The 21,551-nt window shown below is 28.7% G+C and overlaps 1 protein-coding gene across 6 annotated transcripts in view; it reads right to left on the bottom strand.

The window, feature by feature from the left end:
- The window catches only part of LOC110281931 (Brefeldin-resistant Arf-GEF family protein schizo), a 220,295-nt gene that overhangs the window by 43,429 nt on the left and 155,315 nt on the right, over window positions 1-21,551 (bottom strand). Inside the window, exon 1 of one of the 6 annotated variants that reach the window (XM_071180702.1) lies at window positions 16,712-16,845. The exons of 4 other annotated variants lie outside the window; for them this stretch is intronic. In XM_071180702.1, coding sequence (XP_071036803.1) covers window positions 16,712-16,830 — 119 coding nt within the window. In that variant the 5' untranslated portion in view covers window positions 16,831-16,845. Of the gene's footprint in view, window positions 1-11,922; window positions 13,010-16,711; window positions 16,846-21,551 lie in introns of those variants that run through there. One more of the 6 variants, XM_043046173.2, reaches the window with a different exon arrangement.

The raw sequence follows: 21,551 nt of genomic DNA, 5'->3' as shown, positions 1-21,551 counted from the left end.
TTAAATAAAAAATAAGTAATTTTTTAAACAATTACTTCCTTTGGAAATAAAAAATTTTGAGATTTAATCATCTGTAAAATTATCAAAATTTTTTTAATGTAGTTACATTAACAAAGTCACGACGTAAACAATCACGCTCAGTACATTACAATCTAAAGAGTTGCTATTACTTTCAATTCCTCACAAGAAAATGAGACAATTGAATCGTTAAGCGTGCTTAGTACGCAGGCTACAACCTAATTTCAAAAATGACATTTTGAATTGACAAAAAGGGCTTCACTCTTAATTTAGATTTACTGTTGCAACGGTACATTGTTGTATTAGCCTCAATAAATTACCGCAAAGGGATGATATTCGGCGTAATTAAATTAGTAGTATTCATCTGAAAAGACAATGGCGACCTCTTCTGAACTCCTAAGCTGGAGATCTTAACTTACATGATTAATAGTTGTCTTGAAGATAGAAAGGAAAATTTATTGTAAGTAATTTTAAAGATTTTTATATCTGCTGCAAGACACTATAGTTTTCCTTAAAGCGATAATAGAATTAGCCACAATATTTGAAAACGCAATTGCGGTTTATTTTTGTTAATTTTTCTTGTAGTCAAAAATAATAAAATTACTGAAATAAAATCACCTCATACGCTCAATAAAAATTGTTATTTATTCGATGTTGTTGAAATATGTGATTAGATCAAGTGCATTAGAATCTTCAAAATGCCATAAACGAGAAGAGGTCTAAAATTTATGTCATCCCTGACAATACCTGCACAATTCAGGAGTGAACTTGGAAGAGTTATAATTACTAGACAACGAAAAAGTTTTATGCCCCTTATCAAAAGAAACGCTTTTAATGGGTCCATTTGCACGGCCACCTATGGTGAACTCAATTCAGCCTTGATAATGCCCTGGAGTTGGATGACCATAGCTTTTATACCAGGGGAGAGTCAAAAGGGTTTTTCATAATTGTCGGTTTGAGAGCATTATTTTAAAATTTTATTTTATTTAATAGTTTTATTGTCCTGATGTCACAAGTCATTCTTATAGATTAAAATCTATTACAAAACACTTATACTTGGTATTAGAGTTAAAAACAAGCAATTTAAAAGAAAAAATACTACAAGAACAATTTGTTTGGAAATATCGGACTTTGATGGGTACCACTAATTACAGTGAAACTTTCAGAACAGAACACCTCTATATAGCGACCTCCTCTATTTACGACCACTATTAGGAGACACGGAATTTTTTTCCTTAGACTAAGCGTTAAAGAAAACCTTTAGGAGAGTCCATCAAAACCTCACCCAGCTACCGTTAAAAACCTCTGCACTAAATGTGAAAACGTCAAATAAGGAAACACGAAAAAATATCAAAACAAAAAATATTAACAAAACAAATAAGCAGATTAAAATGTATTCAAAATATTTGAGTGAGGCTCTTCTTTACAGAGCTCTTTTTGAAGATCTCCGAAAAAGATCTACAACCTCCTGCAGTAATGATGATAATTTATTTTTAAGAGTTAAAAGTTTAATTAGAAAGAAAAAAAAAGTTTAAAAAAAAACTAACTAACTCAAACAAAGAAACCTCTTTTTTATTAAAGCTAAGTAATTTTTATGATATAAAATTAAATGCAAAACATAAACAAAATATAGTTCCATCATTTCTAATTGGTAAATCTGTTTTTACATATAATTATATCAGTAGGGGTCATTTTTATGGACGCTAAATTTTATTCCTCAATCAGGTTTTCGTGAACCCTATAATGGCATTTCCGCACCAAGAAAATGACATTAATTAAAATTAAAATAGTTTGCGAAGAATCATGTACCTTCGATAACATTTTGAAGTCAATGGAGGTTACCCCTAAGAAGGACCAACATCCATTAACGACAATTTTACAGTGGAAAAGAGAGGGGTCCAGGGCTCGAAAAAACTCAGAAATTTTACCCGTCCCCGACGACGGCTTGTTCAACAATGTACCCGTCCTCCTTTGAAACTAACCCGTCACTTCTAAATAAATAAAAATATAATTTTCCCTTATTTATTACAAGCATTTATATAAATTGCACAATGAATTAGTAGTTACTAGGATTACAAGTATTAGGATTACATTATACAGTAATAAAAGAAATACTAGGTTACTAATAGTAAAACCTAGTATTTCTATTATGAAATAATTTATTTCTTTGATGAAATAATTTAAATAACAAAGGTTAAGTTATCTGTCAATTATCATGACAATTTATCCGAGGGTACTGCGTTTTTTAAATGAATCAAATATGACGTTTGCCAGTTCCACAGTCAAGCCAATGATTTACGGAGGTTTCTGCGCAGAAATCTGAAAGAGGTTTTCCATTTAGGTAGATGTTCATAAATGCGTTTAACACTTCTTGTTTAAGACCAGTAAGCAATGTGTTTTTTTTTTAAATTCATTGCTGAAAAGCCCCTTTCAACCGCTGCAGTACTCCCAGACAGAGAAAACATCAATTCCACCATGTGCAGTATGTTGCTGTGTTTCGAGATTAGAGGGTCATTTTAGAAGTGAGGCGCTAGACTCTTGTAAGATAACAAAAATTGAAAATGTATCACAAACATTAACGAGAAAATGGCCGTCCGCGCGGACGCTGGATTCAAAAAATTTGTTGTCCGCGTTGAATTTTTGACCGCCGAGGACGGGCGGTTTTTCGAGCCCTGGAGTGGTCGCTCCCGAGAGGTTCTCTGCAATTCATTTTCCCAAACATTTCGAGTAGTTAAATAAAATTCCCTGTTCTGTGGTCACCCTAAAATAAAACTATTTTAGCAGTAGCATATGGAGGATATCAGTAGTTTTTAAAGACCAGGATCGTCCAACAACACACAATTTACAAACAACTCGCTTAAAAGTAACATAACGCATAGAGAGGAAAATAGCATAACTAGAAGGAAATAATCTCAAAAGAATTCTCGTGGAATAGGGCATTGGACCATATGTCATAACCGATTTCCGAACGAGGACATTTAAGTGCTGATGCGAAAGGTGTGTGAGCCATTGCGATGAATTTTTATTAATTCCAGAATGCTCGAACAATGCCCAGAGAGAGAGAGCGAGGCACGTTCCACATTTTTAATTCTTTTTTCCATTCAGAAAAAAAAAGTACCGAGCCAGAAATTTTTTTTTTTATGCCTCAATAAAACATCATCCTCATGAATAATTTTTCACATAAATATGGATCATCCACGAATACCAATGAGTTCAAGCAGTGAGTTTGTGGAATTGATTTGATTTAATCAAAAATAAATACTATAGATCAATGCTCCCCAACCTTTTTTCGCCGAGAATTGGTTAAAGTTTGATAATTTTACCCCGATCCGGCGAGTGGAGGGATGTTGATTGTTTATATTTTAGATTGTTTCGATTAAATAATTTTCGTTGGAGGCGTGGTTGATCAGGGGATAAAGTGCTCGTCTCTCAGCGAGGTGAACCGGGTTCGAATCCCAGCGAGGGCAAATCGATACGAATTCCGCACCCGGTTCGTAACGAACAAAGTGCCGACGTAAAATATCCTCAGAGGTAGAGGGATCACGGGTTAGAGTCCCCTTGCCATCGAGCTAACCATGGCAGGTCTCGTGGTTTTCCTCTCTATGTAATGCAAGTGGGGGTTAGTTCCATTAAAAAGTTCTAGACGAAGGCAAATTTCTTCCAACACTTGATCCAGGATTTTCCTTGTCTTCTGGATTAGGGTCAATACTACAAGGCTATGAAGTTTAACATTGGCAGTCGTAAACTATAAAGACTACATTTACATAAGATTTATCGGAGTTCAAAAATGTTTTGAGATTAATTTCTTAATATAGCAATTATTTTTCCTTTGATTAAATTTAATTCATAGATATAACTACACATGGTTCATAGATATAATCCATATGTAATTATTTTATAAGTATTCGGGTGTCTAATAAACAAAATTTTATAAAACTAATTTCTTTTTTTAATCTGAAGCATAAAATGATAAAGGTAATTTATAAAAACTCACAATAAAGGCAATTCCCAGAGATTCGCAATAAAAGTAGCATAAATTGCAACTTTAATGAAGATCAATTTTGATTACTGAATTCAAAATAAGTACTATTTAGGACAAATAAACAAATCCATCTCCCTAAATAGAATGTCGTTGTTTAGTCAGAACCTGCTTATTTGTAATTTTTTGTTACCTTAATTTTTGTTATTTTTTAAATTTTTATGCAAATCAACCCAGCCTGTTATCTTTTAATGAATTACATGCATTACGTGCACATATTAAAAACCTGCATATTTGATTATTGTAAGTAATTACACATCTGATTATATATCACAGAAGTCAAAAATGTAAGTAAAATGAAATCATAAGAAATAAAATTTAAAAACGAAAGTATTCTTCTCATAAGGATTGCCATATTTTATTCTTTTTCAGTTAAATTCTTTCTAATTTTAGCAAAATTTATCTTCAATTATTTTATATACTTAATTTGTTTGAAATAAAAAAAATTTTGTAATTATGTTACATAAATTTAGGCAGTATTTAATTAAATTTCAGAAAATATACAATTTTTGTTGTTTTTCAACAACTACTAAGGAAATTCTTCTGCAAAAAGCGTAAAAGTTCTCAGTGATGCATAACTCTTCGAGCTATGCATAATCAAACAGTTATGTATAATCATTGCTGTTGTAACTGCAGAGAAAAATAGTAACATAGAATTTAAATATATAAAAAGTTTCGACTGTATTTGAATGAATATTTTTTAACAATTAAATTATTGATAAATTAATTGATTATTATAATACATATTTTTTCAATGCATAAATAAATTAATTAAATTAAATTAAATTAACAAGAAATTGCCTCAGCAGGAAAAAATAAAAAAATAACTCAACAATTGGGTCAAGTTCCTTTGATAAACTTTAACACAGCGTGTTCATTTTGATACGATGTTATACAATAAGTTAAATTCTAGAAAGCAATTGAAAACAGATTTATTACTTACATCTGATGAACAAAACTTTTTGGCCTAAATCCAGAAAACTATAGAAACTGTCCATCCGAAATCCAACAGAAAATGTTTTTATATTCCAAAAGACGAACCGAAAACACCATATATTACGAACTCCTCTCATCAATTTACTGAAGAAGAACAACACATCGCACAAAAATACACACATGAAAAGTGAATTAGTGAACTTTCTTTTTTGGTAAGAGAAGAGAAAAAAAAATCACCATCTTAGGCACATAACAATTCTAGAAACTCCAATAAAGTGGGCGTAACTCATAAAAAGAAAACGACTCCGAGCTTCCAAAAGAGAAACGAAACTGTAACCTCATTCGAAATCGCCTACATGAAAAAGGACAACGCAGCTTAGAGCTTTCACCTACTTTCGATTTTACAAAAAACTAGCCATAGTACCTTATCCATCCAGTTCGGGAAGTTTTGCTGCACATGATTCAAAACAACATTAAGAGCAGCTGTTTCATGATGTAAATAAGCAGTAATTAATTTGAATTTAAAAAAGAAGTCTTAACGCAGATTCGTTTTTTATTCTTCATATTGTTTTCCTCTGTCCTCATCAATGTATTGTAAATAAAGAGTTTTTAGAAAAACAAGATTCTTAAAAGGAAAACGTTTACGTTATTAAAAGAGGAAAGTTTCACTTCGATTTACATGAAAAAATAGAATGATTTTCTTTGAAATCACACGTCTTTTATGTGTCTTAAGTGAGTTAAATATTAAAATTGATGAGTAGGCACTTTTTGTTCATCTTCAAGGCGAGGTCGTTGAAAGTATTCAGCAACAATTATATTTTGAAGTGGGTACAGTTGAAAAACAAATATGATAATTTTTTTAAAACCTAACAATTTTATTAATAGGAGAAAAAAAAGTTAACTAGACTAAGAAAAGAGTGGACGATAAGTTTGAACCAAAAAAAATGAATTAACTATTTTGATCTTAATTTTATGAAGAAAAAAAATGTATTTAAGAGGTGAATAACTTGAATAAAAAAAGGAATAAAAAAAATAATAAAAAAAAAATAATCTAACAGCAGCGGTCGCCATAGCAACGCATGCGCACTGTGTTTACTCTAGAACACAGTTGAAAGGTGCGGACGCCGTAAAATCCAAAATAAGGGGTAATAACTAAAGAGCGAGAGTACGCTTACGGCTACAGGTAAATGATATCTCTAATTTTCAGTTTAGAACAAACCACATTTAAAATTCTCTCTACAAACGATTTAAATAATTAATTCAAAATTAAATAATTCATCCAACTATTTTAACCCAATCTGAGAGGGGAGTATGCCGAAAAGAAACGCTTGGCTTCGTTTTCCTTTGCTTCGCAGCTACCACTAGACATTACTATCACCAAAAGAATATTATATACATGTTTGTATTATGTTTATCTAATACCATATACAGAGCCCGAGCTAAAGATTTCAAATTATTAGCCAGTAAATTAGCTTAATATCAAAAGTATTATCCAATTTTCGAAAGTCCACGCCAAATGCAAATCTTCATTTTTTATGATTAATTTGTTTCCCACAGAAAACTATTTTATGGTAGTTTGTTTCAGGCTTATACTATTTGGACCCAATTCTAACTGGTTTAGCGACGATTCTACTGAAATTTACTGCAATCGATTAAAAAATACTGATTTGTTTAGAAAAACCCATTTTGACGATCGAATTAAATATATATATTTTTTACCTGTGGAATAAATAATTCGCCAAAACACAATTTTATTTATCAAATTTTATCACAGTTGGCAAGGTGGCGAATGCTTAGAGCGAGACCTGCATATATATTAATAAATAACAAATATTAACGTATTTATTTAAAGAATAGTATATGTAAAATTGAATGCAAAGTGAAACACGAAACACTGTGTACAAGTTTAAAAGGTCAGGTTTCAGAGGGGTTTACCGTCAAAATAATCTTGGGAATCAAACTTCATTCCGGGTCTTTTAGGAGAGGTTAATCACTAAAATTAATATGAAACATCTCGCATTGATCTCCAATTAAAGTGAAAGTATAAAACTCCATACATTCAAAATGCACTAAATAAACACGTCAACAATTTGAAACGGCTGCATTATTTACTCTAAAAATTATTATAGCCAATATTTAATTTCCTATGAGTTCGGGAAAATGCCTACTCTAATTTCATGAAATATATTATTAATGAATGTAATGAACAAGTGTGTAATTACAACTAAAATAAATATAAATTTCTATTTCATTTAATTATAATTTTAATTTCACTATATTTTAGACTATTGTAACTAAACCTGACATCTTAAATAAGATCCTCCCCCTTTATAAGGATGTGGGAAATATGCTTCCAACTTCAATAATTTTTATACGTCGATGGGAAGCTATTTTCCCATTTATGNAAATAATTCAGAGTAATTCCTTAGATAAATGATAGAGTAAGTTGCCCTGACCTTCCCGCCTAATACATAAAATACCAATGAAGGACTTCGTTTAAATAAATATAAGAGTGGGTAGCAGTAAAGGTGTGCTAGGGATCAAGAAAACTATTCAACATAGAGGATCTGTTTTCCTTTTGTGTTTGTAAACTTGATCATTTCAAATCTCTTTTATTTGCAGTTTTAAACACAGAATTTATAATATTGGTAATTAATAAGTTTATACCAGATTCTGAACAGTAAGGTAAAATTTTGAAAATTCCACCAAAAAATTAATTTTGAGGTAACAAGCTAAAATTATTTCTTTATAAATAAATCTCAATCGTATTTTTTTAACATAACATTAATAGGGAAAAAAATGGCCCTATAAAGGATAAAATTGTTTTTGTCTAAGAAGGCTAAATTATATTGATCAAATAGTAGGTAAAATTATCAGATCTGTAAAATCTTTATTTAACCTTGAATGTCTTTGTGTTCTTCCTCCGTTGCACCACAGGTTTCTTGGGCCCAGCATGGACACATATCAAAAAGGTACCCAGACTGACCCCCGAGAGCAGAGGTTATCAAACCGAAACAGAACAGTGCTACAACTGGACAGAAATTCTTATTGTTTGTTATCTTTCGTAAATGTAAAGTCTTGTTTGTTATCTTTGTAAACGTATGAATCTTCAGTAACTGTAAAACGAGCAGGACTAAAAATGATTTTTATTACTCTAATGATCAATAAATAAGAACAGCTAAAAAATAAGAGAACGTTAGAGAGTTGAACATTAGACTACACTGAAGTCGTAAATTAACAACACAAATAAGGTAGTTTTTTTNAAGGTGATTAATTTCTGCCTTGATTGCCTTAATGAGTTATCTAGGCCTTAGGAAGGGATAATAACTATATTTATAGTTATTAATCTTTATTTTAAATCGTCATTTTTGTGAGTCATTTTCAAGAAACGAACTTTTCTTCCATTTGACGATTTTCACCATTTTCGAACCTAGCATAGAGGGCGCGGTTCGAGATAGGCTAAATTTAACCAAACAGTCACGATAATGGTTGCAAACTCACAACAGTTATCTGGGCTTTAGAACAGACAAATAAATATTTTGTATGTTATTAAACTTTTTCTAAAAATTACCCATTTGGCGACATTTTTCAACCTGGATGAAAATTATCAAAATCACTGCCTTTTTCTCAGTTTTTGCAAATATTTTTGAGCCCAAGTAATGTATCATTGGATGAAGTTTTTAAACATTGAAAAATTAGACCACAAACGCTTTTAATTTTTACAAAACTGGGGCTTCTCTTTATATTAACATTTTGCGCAATTTAGAATAATCGTAGACATCACTGGCTTTAGATAGACTAAACTTTGCCTAAGAGTCATGAGCAACAGTTGCAAACTCACAGCAGTTATGAAAATTATATATTATTCACAAAAAAGCATCATTTTATTTTCAAAAACAGCCTTAATGTTACTTGAAAACAAAGGTACTTACCAGAAATCTAAAAAAACAGGCAACTGTATATTACTTAACTATCAATCGAAAACTGTTGATTGCATAATTGTGAGAGCAAAAATTAATGGAGGATTTATATATCTCAAAATTAAATTATCTGGCAGCAAACATCTATCATCAGTTTATTCGTGAAAAGTAAATGAAAACTATTAAAAATACGATTAAAATTTTACCTAACTGTTTGCAACACTAATTGATTAATAGATGGGACTCATTTGACCCGGTAAGTGTGTCTGCACTGTCCAAACATATACTTATTTGAAACATATACCTCCTCCTTCGCATTATTCCCATCGTTGACCGCACAGTATCAACAATTCTCCGCATAACAGGAACATGGCATAACAGGGTAACAGTTAACCCTATAATACGACATAAATAATTCAGAGTAATTCCTTAGATAAATGATAGAGTAAGTTGCCCTGACCTTCCCGCCTAATACATCATATGAAATAGGGATCAAAAAAGGGTTCTAGAACAATTGATTGCTAATAACTGATCAGCGCTTCCGACACTATTGTTCCAAGAGGTGCAATCTGTTACTTAAACAAATAAACCTGTTACCAATGGCAGCGGACGTATTAAAACTTCATGGCGAGTTCTTTATCGGCAAAATCTTAATTCCCAGTAAGAACTCGGCAGATAAAAATCCATTTCAAACTATCCTCGGTACCAGGGTTTTTCCGATCCTTCAAGGCCATGAAAACCAGCTGTCAATATGAGAATAGGTAATAATGGGGGAGATTAAAGAGACAATAATACTCGAAGCGGGCGACTTTTAAATTTTTTTTATACCTGTGAATATATAGCTATTGTTTCACAATCATTTAAATTAATCGGAATACATATGTATGAATTGCAATTAAACTAATTTGTCGGCGTAATTATTTAATTGCTCCCGATATACGTAATTTTTTACACGTAGGGAGATAGCAAAAAATAATGAACGAATTACGCAATAGATAATGATGTAATATTAACATTTTTGCAGCATGGTTGCTAGAACTAATAAATAAGTTACAGAAAAAAAATCTGTGAAACGATATATTAGTAATATTATATAATATTATTAATATTATATTTATATTATCGACATATTAATATTATTTTATATTATTAATAATATTATATTGAAGTTTTATAATTATTATTATTAATTTCAAGTAAGCAGATTTGTAAACGTAGGTTCAAAATAATTTTAAAAAAATGTATCTGTGTATCTGCTTCTATTGAGCATAACTTTTCGGGGGGGGGTGTAATTTACGCGTAAGGTTTGTATTTATAATTATATTAAATTAAAGTACGCAGATAAATTTTTTTCATATTCATAAATTTCTTTCATAATTGTAACTTGCATGTAAGAATATTATACGATTCTTTTATAATTGTTATTAAATACAGAACATTATAAAAATTTTTTATTACATTTAAAATTGGGCTTTCAATAATGTTAAAAAAGATGCATTTTAACTTTCGAAAATTTAGAACAATTTAACACGATATTTTTTCCATTAAGTCAGTTTATATTATTTAACTTTAAAATAGTTCTTTCAATGAAGCTTATTAAACGTTTATAGATTTTCTCCGCTTTATTGTAGAAAAGTATTCGATTAACTTTTCATTAACTTAAAATATTTTTAGAGATTTAATTTACACTTTTGTTGGAAATATATATACATACATAAATTATACGTTCATAAATATATAATTCAGATACAAAAAAAAGTTACAAATGTCACTTTAAATCATGTGAAAAAATTTCTCTTATTAAACTATTCTGCGTAATTAACACTAAATGCTAATTACTAAATATGAATAAAAAAAATTTGTATAATGCTAAAATAATGCTAAAATAAAACAATATTGTTTAAATCCTTTTTTCAAACGCAATCGACATTATTATTGGCATTAATTAGTATTAAATAATTTTAAAAATTGTAAAAATTAATAAACAAAACACACCAACATATTACCATAAAACACATTAATTATAATTCAATTTTTTATAATAAAACAGAAAAATAACTTGTTGTATATTTTTTTAAATAAACATCTATTATACGCTAGCCATTTAAATCACATTAAATAAATTACCTAAAAAATGCAGCATTTCTAAAAAAATGTTTGGTTTTATTTTACAATGTTCTTTTTCATGCTATCAAGAATAATTTATATAAATAAACAGATGGAAAGACTAATGGTTAATGGTTTGCTAAAATATGAAGAAGAAAAAAATTAAAAATAACATTAACCTAAAATACGGAAATGGAAGTCAGTACCGGAACCAACCAGCGGCAGCTTGGCGGCATCAATAAAAACACAACAGGAAAAAGATTTAAGAAAAATCACAGCCAGGAAGAAAGTTTACTATTTCACGTCTCCTGAAGCTATTACAAATACTAATTAATATTTATAATAGTCTCAACACACATTTTACGCAAGAATCTATACAGCAATGAGAAAAATCTATTAACTGGCTTTGAATTATTGAGTCATTGGAAATTAATAATTAAACATACGACCCTGCTTTGCAAACTGATTTTCATTTCATAGTAATTTTACAATCCATCAAGTTGTTAACAAGGGGGAAAAATCAAAATTCAATTTCATTCAAATAACTAGTAATCTGACAATAATAAGTTAATCATTTTTTTATCTTGTTAGGCAACATTAACAAAAAAATAATTCATACTCAAAAGGTAAGGTGATTAATTTCTGCCTTGACCGGTAGGTTTACGATGATAATCGCCATTTACAGATATATGTTTACCCCCAAGGCTATTAGTTTGTTTGCGGTAATATTCATAATTTCGATAACAGTAATTAAATATCTTTATGAATTAAACATTATAATTTTACAAAATAAAGCAAAAATAAATATTTAAATAAAAACAAAGTGGAAAAATGTCTTTCTTTTTTTTAAAAAAAATAATAATAAAGTATGAAATAAATGTAAGAAATACAGTTTTCACTTACTTTATACGAGATATTCCGACATGAAGCATTATAAGATGCATTTCAACTTTAGCTATTTCACCTTTCATTGTAATTTGTAAAACTTTACTTTCAAAATAAATTTAAATTATGAAATAATTTCATCTACTGTATTAAAGATTGCATTCATTTCACTTGTTAATTTTTTTTAAATTCTAAAACAGTCCAAAAGTTGTCTGCCACATTCGTATAATATTTATTATATCGTTTGCTTTAAAATATATTTTATTAAATCGTCTGCAATATAATATATTTTATCAAATCGTCTGCTTTACTATAATCAAAATGTCCACTATATCATCTGTCATATCGTCTACTCTGTCTATTTCATATGTCATATCATCCACTAGTTATTAGAATAAACTAAAAACGTAAATGTCACTGGAAACGAAGTAATTATTTAATAAGGTATCAAATTAAGCACCATTTTCTTCATTCACTTCCTACTCTTAATTCCAGAATAAACACCAATTACAGCACACAAGTAAAGAATTCAATAATTGAAAGAAAGGTAGGCTGATGAATTGATCTATTTTGCATAATGCAACATAAAATCAGAATAAAACACTGAAATCAAAACAGAAGTTAACTACCAACATCAAATGACACGACAGATAAATCTATCATTCAAAGCGAAATGAATTAGAAAAAAGATCCATAAAGGCAGCGAGAAAAGAACCAGTTTTCAGTCACTTTTCGCCGTTCTAGGCGACTGATCTTTTCAGCGACCGTGGCAGATATATGGAATTATTGTTCCGGAAAGGACGGGATGTTTAAGTCAACATTTCAAAATATTTAGAAGATTTTCGTAAGAGAGCAATAAACTGAATCTTACTAGAAGGGCACCCAGCTAGAAAATTTATGGCGCTTCGATAAATTGACTATAAATTGGTTTAAAACAATCGAAACGTGTGAGTTGAAATGGTGTAATGCTCACAGCACTAAAACAAGGCTTAGTAAATTTGTACATTGCTAAAAAAAACTTGGAATATTATGTGATGAATTGATACAGTATGTTTAAAACACATATGAAGGAAATAGAAGGTTGCTCAAATAAATTTAAGTAAGGAAATTTAAAATTATCGAAATTTAAATTTTTAAAAAAGTATTAAATGATGGAGTGTTGCGAAATTCATTCACAAATCATAAATTTATGAAGAAATTTACTAATAATACTAAGTACTCATTAATTAATTTTACGAATACATTTTTTTCTTGTTGATAGTTTCTTTTTTCGTAAGATTTTTTTAAAACTATTCGGCATTGTAGTTGCTATACAGTTTGCTTTTCTTAAAAATATCAACCTTTCAGTTAAAAATAAATTATGTATAATGTATGCTTAGAACATTTTAAATAAATCATTTTTTAAAAAAATAAAAACATTTTATCAATATGCAATAGTTAATTATTATTATTATTATTATTATTTTTTTTTTTTTTTTGAATAATACGTTTAGGAAAGATAGTACAAGAATTTGTATGTGGATTCATTCATATAAGCATTTAAATTGCAGAAAAAAATTCTACATGCGTTTAGAGTTTTTTTTCTTTTCAAACTAAAAAACATAATTTTTAGAAAATATTTTTAAAATTTTACAGGGACATTACGTTATATACGAAAAACACTACTTTAAAAATTACAGAGACATTATTTCTTAATAAGTAAGCAATATTATTTACAAACTTCGTAAAAATATTTTATATTCTTCCTTTTTGTTTTCAACAGTGAGATATGAATTTTATGTATACTATCCGTTGCAGCAATTATAACATCAATAAATTGCTAGATATAAATCTTTATATTATTTAATAGTTTACTTTTTTCATGCATAAATGACCAAATTAAAAGACTATTAATAATAAGTTAAGAGAAGTTGAAAACATTTGTTGTCGTTTTTGGCAACGGTTGGCGATTTTCTGTGGCTGGTCGCCTACCTATAATTATTGAAAGGAATCATTTGCTCACTCAAACCTCAAGTTTATTCAAAAGCTAGTTCTCCCACTCTTACCACGTGAAAGGGTAGATAGGCACTTATAAAGCGAAATTCAAGGGCATTATTTCAAGAGAATGCGTAAGTTAAAGAGTAGGTGACGAGAATGAAAACAATAAAGAAAAAAAGTGTGAGAAAGGCAAGCAAAACAGTTAGCTGTTTATTAGCATTTTAATTATTTGTTTTTAGTTGAAGTGTTAAAAAAATCAAAAAATTGCTTTAAAAGATGGAAAGATTTTTATTCAGAGGTATCCCCGTATAACGAACCCGCATTTAACGAGATTCCGGATTTAACGACAGAAATGGAATCTTTGGTACAATGCTATAAATATATTAGAACCAGTGAGACCACCATAAAACATATTCAAGAGCGAAATAGGGTGGTGAGGCTTCTCAATTATTGCGTCAGCATAACTTAGGCAATTTATGTCTCCTGCCTCCCCTAGTCAACAAAATATGTTTTTACTTGCAATTTAAATGTAAGATAAAAAAAAAAAAACGAATAAAATATAACTTTGGATAAAATAAAATTTACATTTAATTCATTCTATAAAATTTTAAATAAATTATTCTTAAGAAATATTTGGGGCTTTCCTTCTGTAGCCAAAACTTTTGATCTCAGGATCCTTGAAGAAATTTTTCTACAGCTTTTTTTCAAATTTAACTTTAACTTTTATTGCAAAAATGAAAAATTTTCTAAGTGTAGTTTGGTTTTCATCTTTTTNAAAGAAGTGCAAATATTTCATTCTGTATCTACACACATTTTTTCAATAAATATTTTAAGTAAGATTTGTACATCTTAGTCAATTTATTTAATATCTTTCTTTAGCAAAACATATATATTTTCAAATTTATAAATTGATTTAAATCAATATGCGTATGAAGTCTTGATAGAAATCTGACTTTCTGTGCCTTAAAGTAAATGAAATTCAAAAATACTATATCGCGATACATCGCTATATCGCGATGCAAAACTGACGATATATCACGATATATAATTTCTAATATCGCCCAGTCCTAGTCTTAAGTTATTTAAGGTTTCATATGAAAGAATGATATTATAATTAATTTAATGCGCAAGTCAAATTTCAGAGATCGTTATTCTAAATCTTAGCGTAACGAATTCTACCCAGAAAAATTAATTTATAACCATCCTTAAGGGTAGTAAATATAACTCATTACATATTCACGTCAAAGCGGAAGTACTACCACAATTGCTATTAATAATGTATTTTAACTCTGTGATACTTATATTCAAACAAATATAGTGTCACAAAGGTTAGGCTTAACACCTAGAAGGGTATAATTCTCTGCAAATTATTCCCTCTTCGGAGTATTAGCATGATCGAAGAATTAAGATTTGAGGTAAAAACCATTAAGAAAAATATTGATGGTCATTACAAATGCTGTTGGAAATTTTTTTTTTTTTTTCATTAGTTGTGCCAAGGCCTCGCGTGATCACCCCAACCAAGGTGAAATTAAATTCCAAGATAACCCAGAAATGGTAATAAATTGCGTGGGCTGTTGCGCAAATAATTTGCCTCGGGTACAAAAAAAACTAAATGAGAAATTGAAGCAGGTTTGCGGATTCGCAATGCAGTTATACGAGTTTACCTCACTTTAGATTTGATATTATTTATTCAAGAAAATAAACATTAAATCTAATATCTTATTTACGGATTGTGATTGATGAAGAAAAAATGTAACCCTTACTAACCTGTATTACGGTTTTGATCGTGGGAATAATATATTTAGGAATAGAGTTGAAAAAAATAATAATAAACAAAACATTTTTTATAAAATATATCTTAGGATAACATTCTTAAGTTATTCAACATGTTGTCATAGAGGCGAAGAATGATTCATATTTGCCAGAAGAAATGTTATAATTACGTTGAATTTTTATTTAAACAATTAATATCCAAAAATGGTTTTCTTAATCGTAACCAACTATACCAAACAAAAGCTCTTAGATTAATAACTGGAAAATTCGTCCACTTTTAGAAAATATCAACTAAACATACACATAAAAAAGTTTTTTCTAAATTTAAATTGACATTTTAATATAAAAGTCTACAGAAAAATATTAACACAGACATCGGCTCAAATATTTTTTTCACTTTTAAATTTTAAACATTAAAAAAAAAAATACTGCAACTATTTTTTCTAGCAATAAAACATTATCAAATCTGTTGTCACATATACGTATACCGGTAATTTACAAACTAGCATTTAACAAACACATCAAAATTTTTTAAACAAACATATCAAAACTATTAAGGGAAATGCAAATTTGAAAGCAATTTTATTTCGAATTGATTTATAGATATTTCTTAATTTAATAATTTTTTTTACGAGAATAGTTTTTTCAACGGTCGGAAACGTTTTCAGAACACGAGCACAGTATTTAATTACCCTCTACTAAATAACATATTTTGATGAAATAAAAATCGTAAATTTCGATGTATATATAAAACTTCAATTAATTAAAATTAAATATGAATTTAGTATGAAAAATAAAACTAAAAGAAATAGAAAAATAAATAGTTAATATACAATGGAAAATCTTTTTGCTGATGTTAAGACACGCGTAGAAAACGTGTAAGATGTTGAAAAAGTGCAAACACCATCATGGAATAAACATAGCTCAATCATCATTCTACATTTTAATCATCATATAAAAAAGATAATGCGTTGCCAATAAAGCAAAATTTAGGAGATCCAGAAACTGATAACAGAAATAGGAAGCAGACGATTAAAAATAAGATTAAAAAAATTACCAAGAGATATCCGAAATCGATAACATTCTTCTTAAGCAGCCATATTTAAATCGTCTGTCATTAATGCATCCATTGCAATGTCGTGATCCGTAGAGAGTTCCATTTATCAGAATGTACATTGTGTATAAAAATTTAAGCAATAAATAAATACAAGAGAAGTACAATCCTCACATTGAATGAACTTTTGACGTCAAAAGATATCATGGAAATATTGGAAAACGAATTTTCTAAAATGAAACTGATATTTTTTTTTTTAAATGTAAATACCGCTACGACCAAGCACACAATTGTACGAAGTCACGTGATTTTTACACAAATATGGAGCCATCTTGGCAGTTCCGCATATGAAAAATATTAAGTGGAGTCATGTTGCTAAATGAGCTACGTTTGAATGTAAGGTATTAAGCTAACAAGCAGGTGTAAAGTCATATCGCATGACTTAAATATTTTTTTTTGTTTTGTGTTATTTAATTGCCACATACGAAAAGAAAAAGCTGGGTGTTTAATTCCAGTTGAGATAAGACATTAAGAAATATCGTTAATATTTACGAAAATATAATTACGTAATACAAGAATATTTTAAGTCTAGGCAGTATAAATTCACCATAATCAGAAAGAAAGAAAAAATGATTATGATATGCTTGGTCAAATTTTCATAAAAACAACACATTAACTTGACGTAAACAATGACGTATCTTTTCCACAAATTAAAAAAAAATAGTAAACGTTAAGAATATAAATAAATAAATAAAAAAAATTTAAAAAAATAGTCGCAGTAAATTTCTTTTTTGCTGTAACAAATTTTAAATGTCAATTTTTATTAGATTGAATTTTATAAGTGGGACCTTAAATTTAGTTTCATAAATTATAACTATTTCCGCATAATTTAATTTTTATTATTTTTATTTACACATGCTATTTTTTTTATAAATACTGTGATATCAAATGAATTTGTTTCGATTGTTAAAAATATATTATCCAAAACATTTAAACAAAGTATAAACTTTAATTTTTAAACTTTAGTAAAGTTATTGTTACTAAAAACAGCACATAATTTTAGGGGAAATTTCAAACTAAAATATGAAAATATTGATCATACTCTGCATCCCTGGTTTCATTATGGTTAAAACATACTGAAATCAAACATACGAAATTTCTCAAAAAATAAAACATTTCTTTAAAACAAAAAAAAAACAAAAAAAAAACAGGCTATAAATTGGTCAGATTTTAGAAAGAAAATTTAATATCGAAAAAAACAGTAGCTGGTTACAAAATAGTGGAAACTTTCTGAAATTAAGTACTCAAAAGAAGATTTAATATTGTTTAAAGGAAAACCGGTCAACAGCATAACGGTCAAACTGACTGAAATCAACAATTCCTTTAAAGGAAAATTTTATAAGACAAACAATATGATTTCACTAATAACTGGCATCAATTCATGATCAGAACTGACTGTACTTTTCATCGCTCTTTTAATAACGCGCGTGCCGATAGCCTAAGAGAAAAGGTCATCACCATTTTTATTTTTTCTTTGTTTGAAAAGAAGCTTTTAAGGATTTGGAGGGTGTAGATAAAGACAACAATGTTTCAAGTGCATTCATTCTGTGAGTCAAGAAAAGAGAAGGTTCCCAATTACTTGGAAGAAAAAAAAACTGGAGTCAAGAATAAGAAAATTAATGTGGAGAGTTAGATAAAAGCGAGAGCTTCAGGAAGTCCTTAATTAAATTTCGCTTCACTTTTAAATAAATTCTTATCGTCTGGTTTTATCTTATAGAATATATTGGAGTTGAGAGGAACGTTTAAGGATGAAAAAATTTATAAAATGCTTTATTTTTCTTATATTTTAAGAATGAAACTTAAAGAATTCTGATTAGTTAAAAATGAAGCTCAAACAAAAATTTTAGATTTACTAACTATTTTATAAGAGTCAAGGTCAGTTGCAAACGTAAATATTTTAAAATAATTTTAAGTGAATAAGTTAAACCTAAAAATATTAAAAGGTTCTTTAAATTTAAAAATCAATAGTTTTTTTTTTTAAAAAAAAGAAAAATCATTCGAATTAAATCAACGAACCCTGGTTTTTTTTAAAATTCAATTCATAACAATACAAAGATCTTTATATAAATTCTTTTTCATAAATTACACAAATGATTAGTCACACTACATCAGGTGACTTCAATATGTTGAATCACATATAATACCAATGACTATTATCATAAGACTTAGAGAAAAATGCAAGAAGAATTTTATAAATATCAAAAGGAGATTTGAACAGCAAGAGATAAAACGTTAAATGTAAATATTGAATATACATTACCTACTCGGCTCATAAAAATACAAATGGCATGACTTACCTAAAATAAAAAGAAAGAAAAAACATTAACCTCAAGGTTATTAGAATATAAAATGAACTACCATATTATATGTTTAAATTAATTCAATAAATATTTTTTCGTCTTTTTTCCAATATGTGATTATTATTATTATATAAATTTTGCTTGTTCAGTATGAGTAGGTCTAAGACGGATCCAATAGGTCTAAAATCTTACGGATTGAATTTTTTTATGAGGTTTAACAATATATGTGACAAACGGCCAATTAAAATGACTCTTAATATACACGATGACGAGGAAAAATTTAGATAATGTTTGTGATAAGAACGAATAACTAAGCAAAGCGTTTATCTCTAGTTATGATAAACATGGATCATATAATCATGCAAAGGCTTGTTCCCATATCTTCCTCTTAGACGGGGTGGCTCAGAGGATAGAGCGTTTGCTTCCCAATGAGGTGAACCGGGTTCGAATCCCAGCGATGTCTGGTCGATTAGAATTCCGGACTCGGCTCGCACCCACTACAGTTCTGTCGTAAAATATTCTTAGTGGTAGACGGATCCTGGGTTAGAGTCCCTTTGCCGTAAAGCTCACTGTTGGAGGTTTTCGTGGTTTTCCTTTCCATTTAACGCAAATACGGGTTAGTTCATCAAAAAGTCCTCCACGAAAGCTAATTTCGCTCCACGCTTGATCTAGTAGTTCCCTAATCTTCTGGGTTGGGTTCAAAATTACAAGGCTACGGAGTTAAACATTCGTAATCGTAAACTCAAAATAGGGTCGAAATTTATTTCTAGAGGCCCGAGTCCTGGGCCAATGAACCACAGCTAATTTCGAGCATTGCAAAATGTACCGAATGAAGTAAATGAATTTATGAATCAAGTCGAATACAAAAATAAAAGGGGAAACAAACACAAAAACATGAAAAAGTTTAATACAATGCTTTATGGCTGTGTAACAGGGATAAGACGGTTATTATAATAAAAATAAATGTTATAACTATTTAATTAATAATGCATCGTATGACAGAAAAGACAGCAATAAATAAAGAACCACCAAAAAATAAGAAGGAATTATTACATTTCAAGGTTTCATAACGATTCATAATTTACGAAAGGAATATGTATCGAGTAAAAATAATTCGAATCACAGGATAATAGGTGACTAATGTTTAACTAATCTTTTTGACAGAATACTAATGAATCATGCTGATACACTATTTTTATATATGATTTGCAGATAAATTCACGAAGTTTGGACAGAGGATAAAATATGATGCAATACTAATTTAATTTATTTTCCTTCATGATACCTGAATAATGAATCAACTTTTTTCGAATCCCGAAAATGTTATGTTAGGATGTAATTATCACCATATATCACTGACTTGTTGAATAAAGCTCAACTCGAATGGGGAGTTGAAAGTATCGAGTGATAGCAAGTGCAAATATTTGTCGAGTTTAATGCCTTTAGAAAATAAGGCCTTTCGAATAAAAAAAATAATTTTTTTTAATAAAATTAATGACAAAGCAAAAATGTACGCGTTTTTTAGAACTTGGTGATTGTTTTACTTTGCTTTGGTGATGGATATAATAAAGCTTAAGATAAGAAGTGCATAACCTGTAGTCCTCGAAAGGATTATGTGCTGCCCCCTATCCTCTAAATAGAAAATTATAAAAAAAAACTATTTAATTTCTGAAAAAAATATTTTTAATTGCCCGTCAAATTAATAACTACTTTCAAGATTTTATTACATGACAAAAAAATAGGGTATTAAAACTTTAAAATACGAATTAGAATGTCAAAATATTTAAATGTTTTGTCTTGCTGAATATTTTTTTGAAAAATGTTTTTAAAAATAAAAATATGTTCAAGACATGAGTAGTTCAAAAATTATATGTATTTAAAAATAAAAAAAAGTACAAAAACATAAGAAATAAATGTACAAATGTAAAAAAATGTGCTTATAATAAAAAAGAATTTAGAAATACTTTTTTTACGGAAATTTTTTTATTAATTGACCCAATCACAATTTGAAATATAAAGCGGGCAGTATTTCAGATTTTCTATTCATTTTTTCTGACAAAATTATGCGGATTCAATTTCGCAATCAACAAATTTTGATAATCAGCTAAATATTAAGCAGTTACCTGTTTTTAGATTTTTCATAAGTATCTTTGTTTGCATGCAAATAAAGTTAAAAGAATTTTTCAGCATCATTCAAATCGATTTTTCTCAGTTTAGATTGCAATGAAATAAAATATTGAGAAAAAAAAATCTAAAAACTGAGAAACGTGTAGTTTTATATTATATCAGTTTATTGCATTAAAATTGAGAAAAAATTTACAGAGGTTCGAAAAATTATTAAACGCTATTTCTCCTTATTCAAAATAATGACCTCTTTATTTTCTACCTTTTTTGGAACTATGAAACTATATTATCAAAAATTTGTTAAGTACAAAATAATATCAAGAAAATACAAATTAAAAATTTATTCGAAAACGCAAGGT

This window comes from Parasteatoda tepidariorum, chromosome 5 (genome assembly GCF_043381705.1).
Source record: "Parasteatoda tepidariorum isolate YZ-2023 chromosome 5, CAS_Ptep_4.0, whole genome shotgun sequence".
NCBI lineage: Eukaryota > Metazoa > Arthropoda > Arachnida > Araneae > Theridiidae > Parasteatoda > Parasteatoda tepidariorum.
Note: the sequence above shows the minus strand (reverse complement) of the source record. Positions and strands in the feature narration are given on the sequence as shown.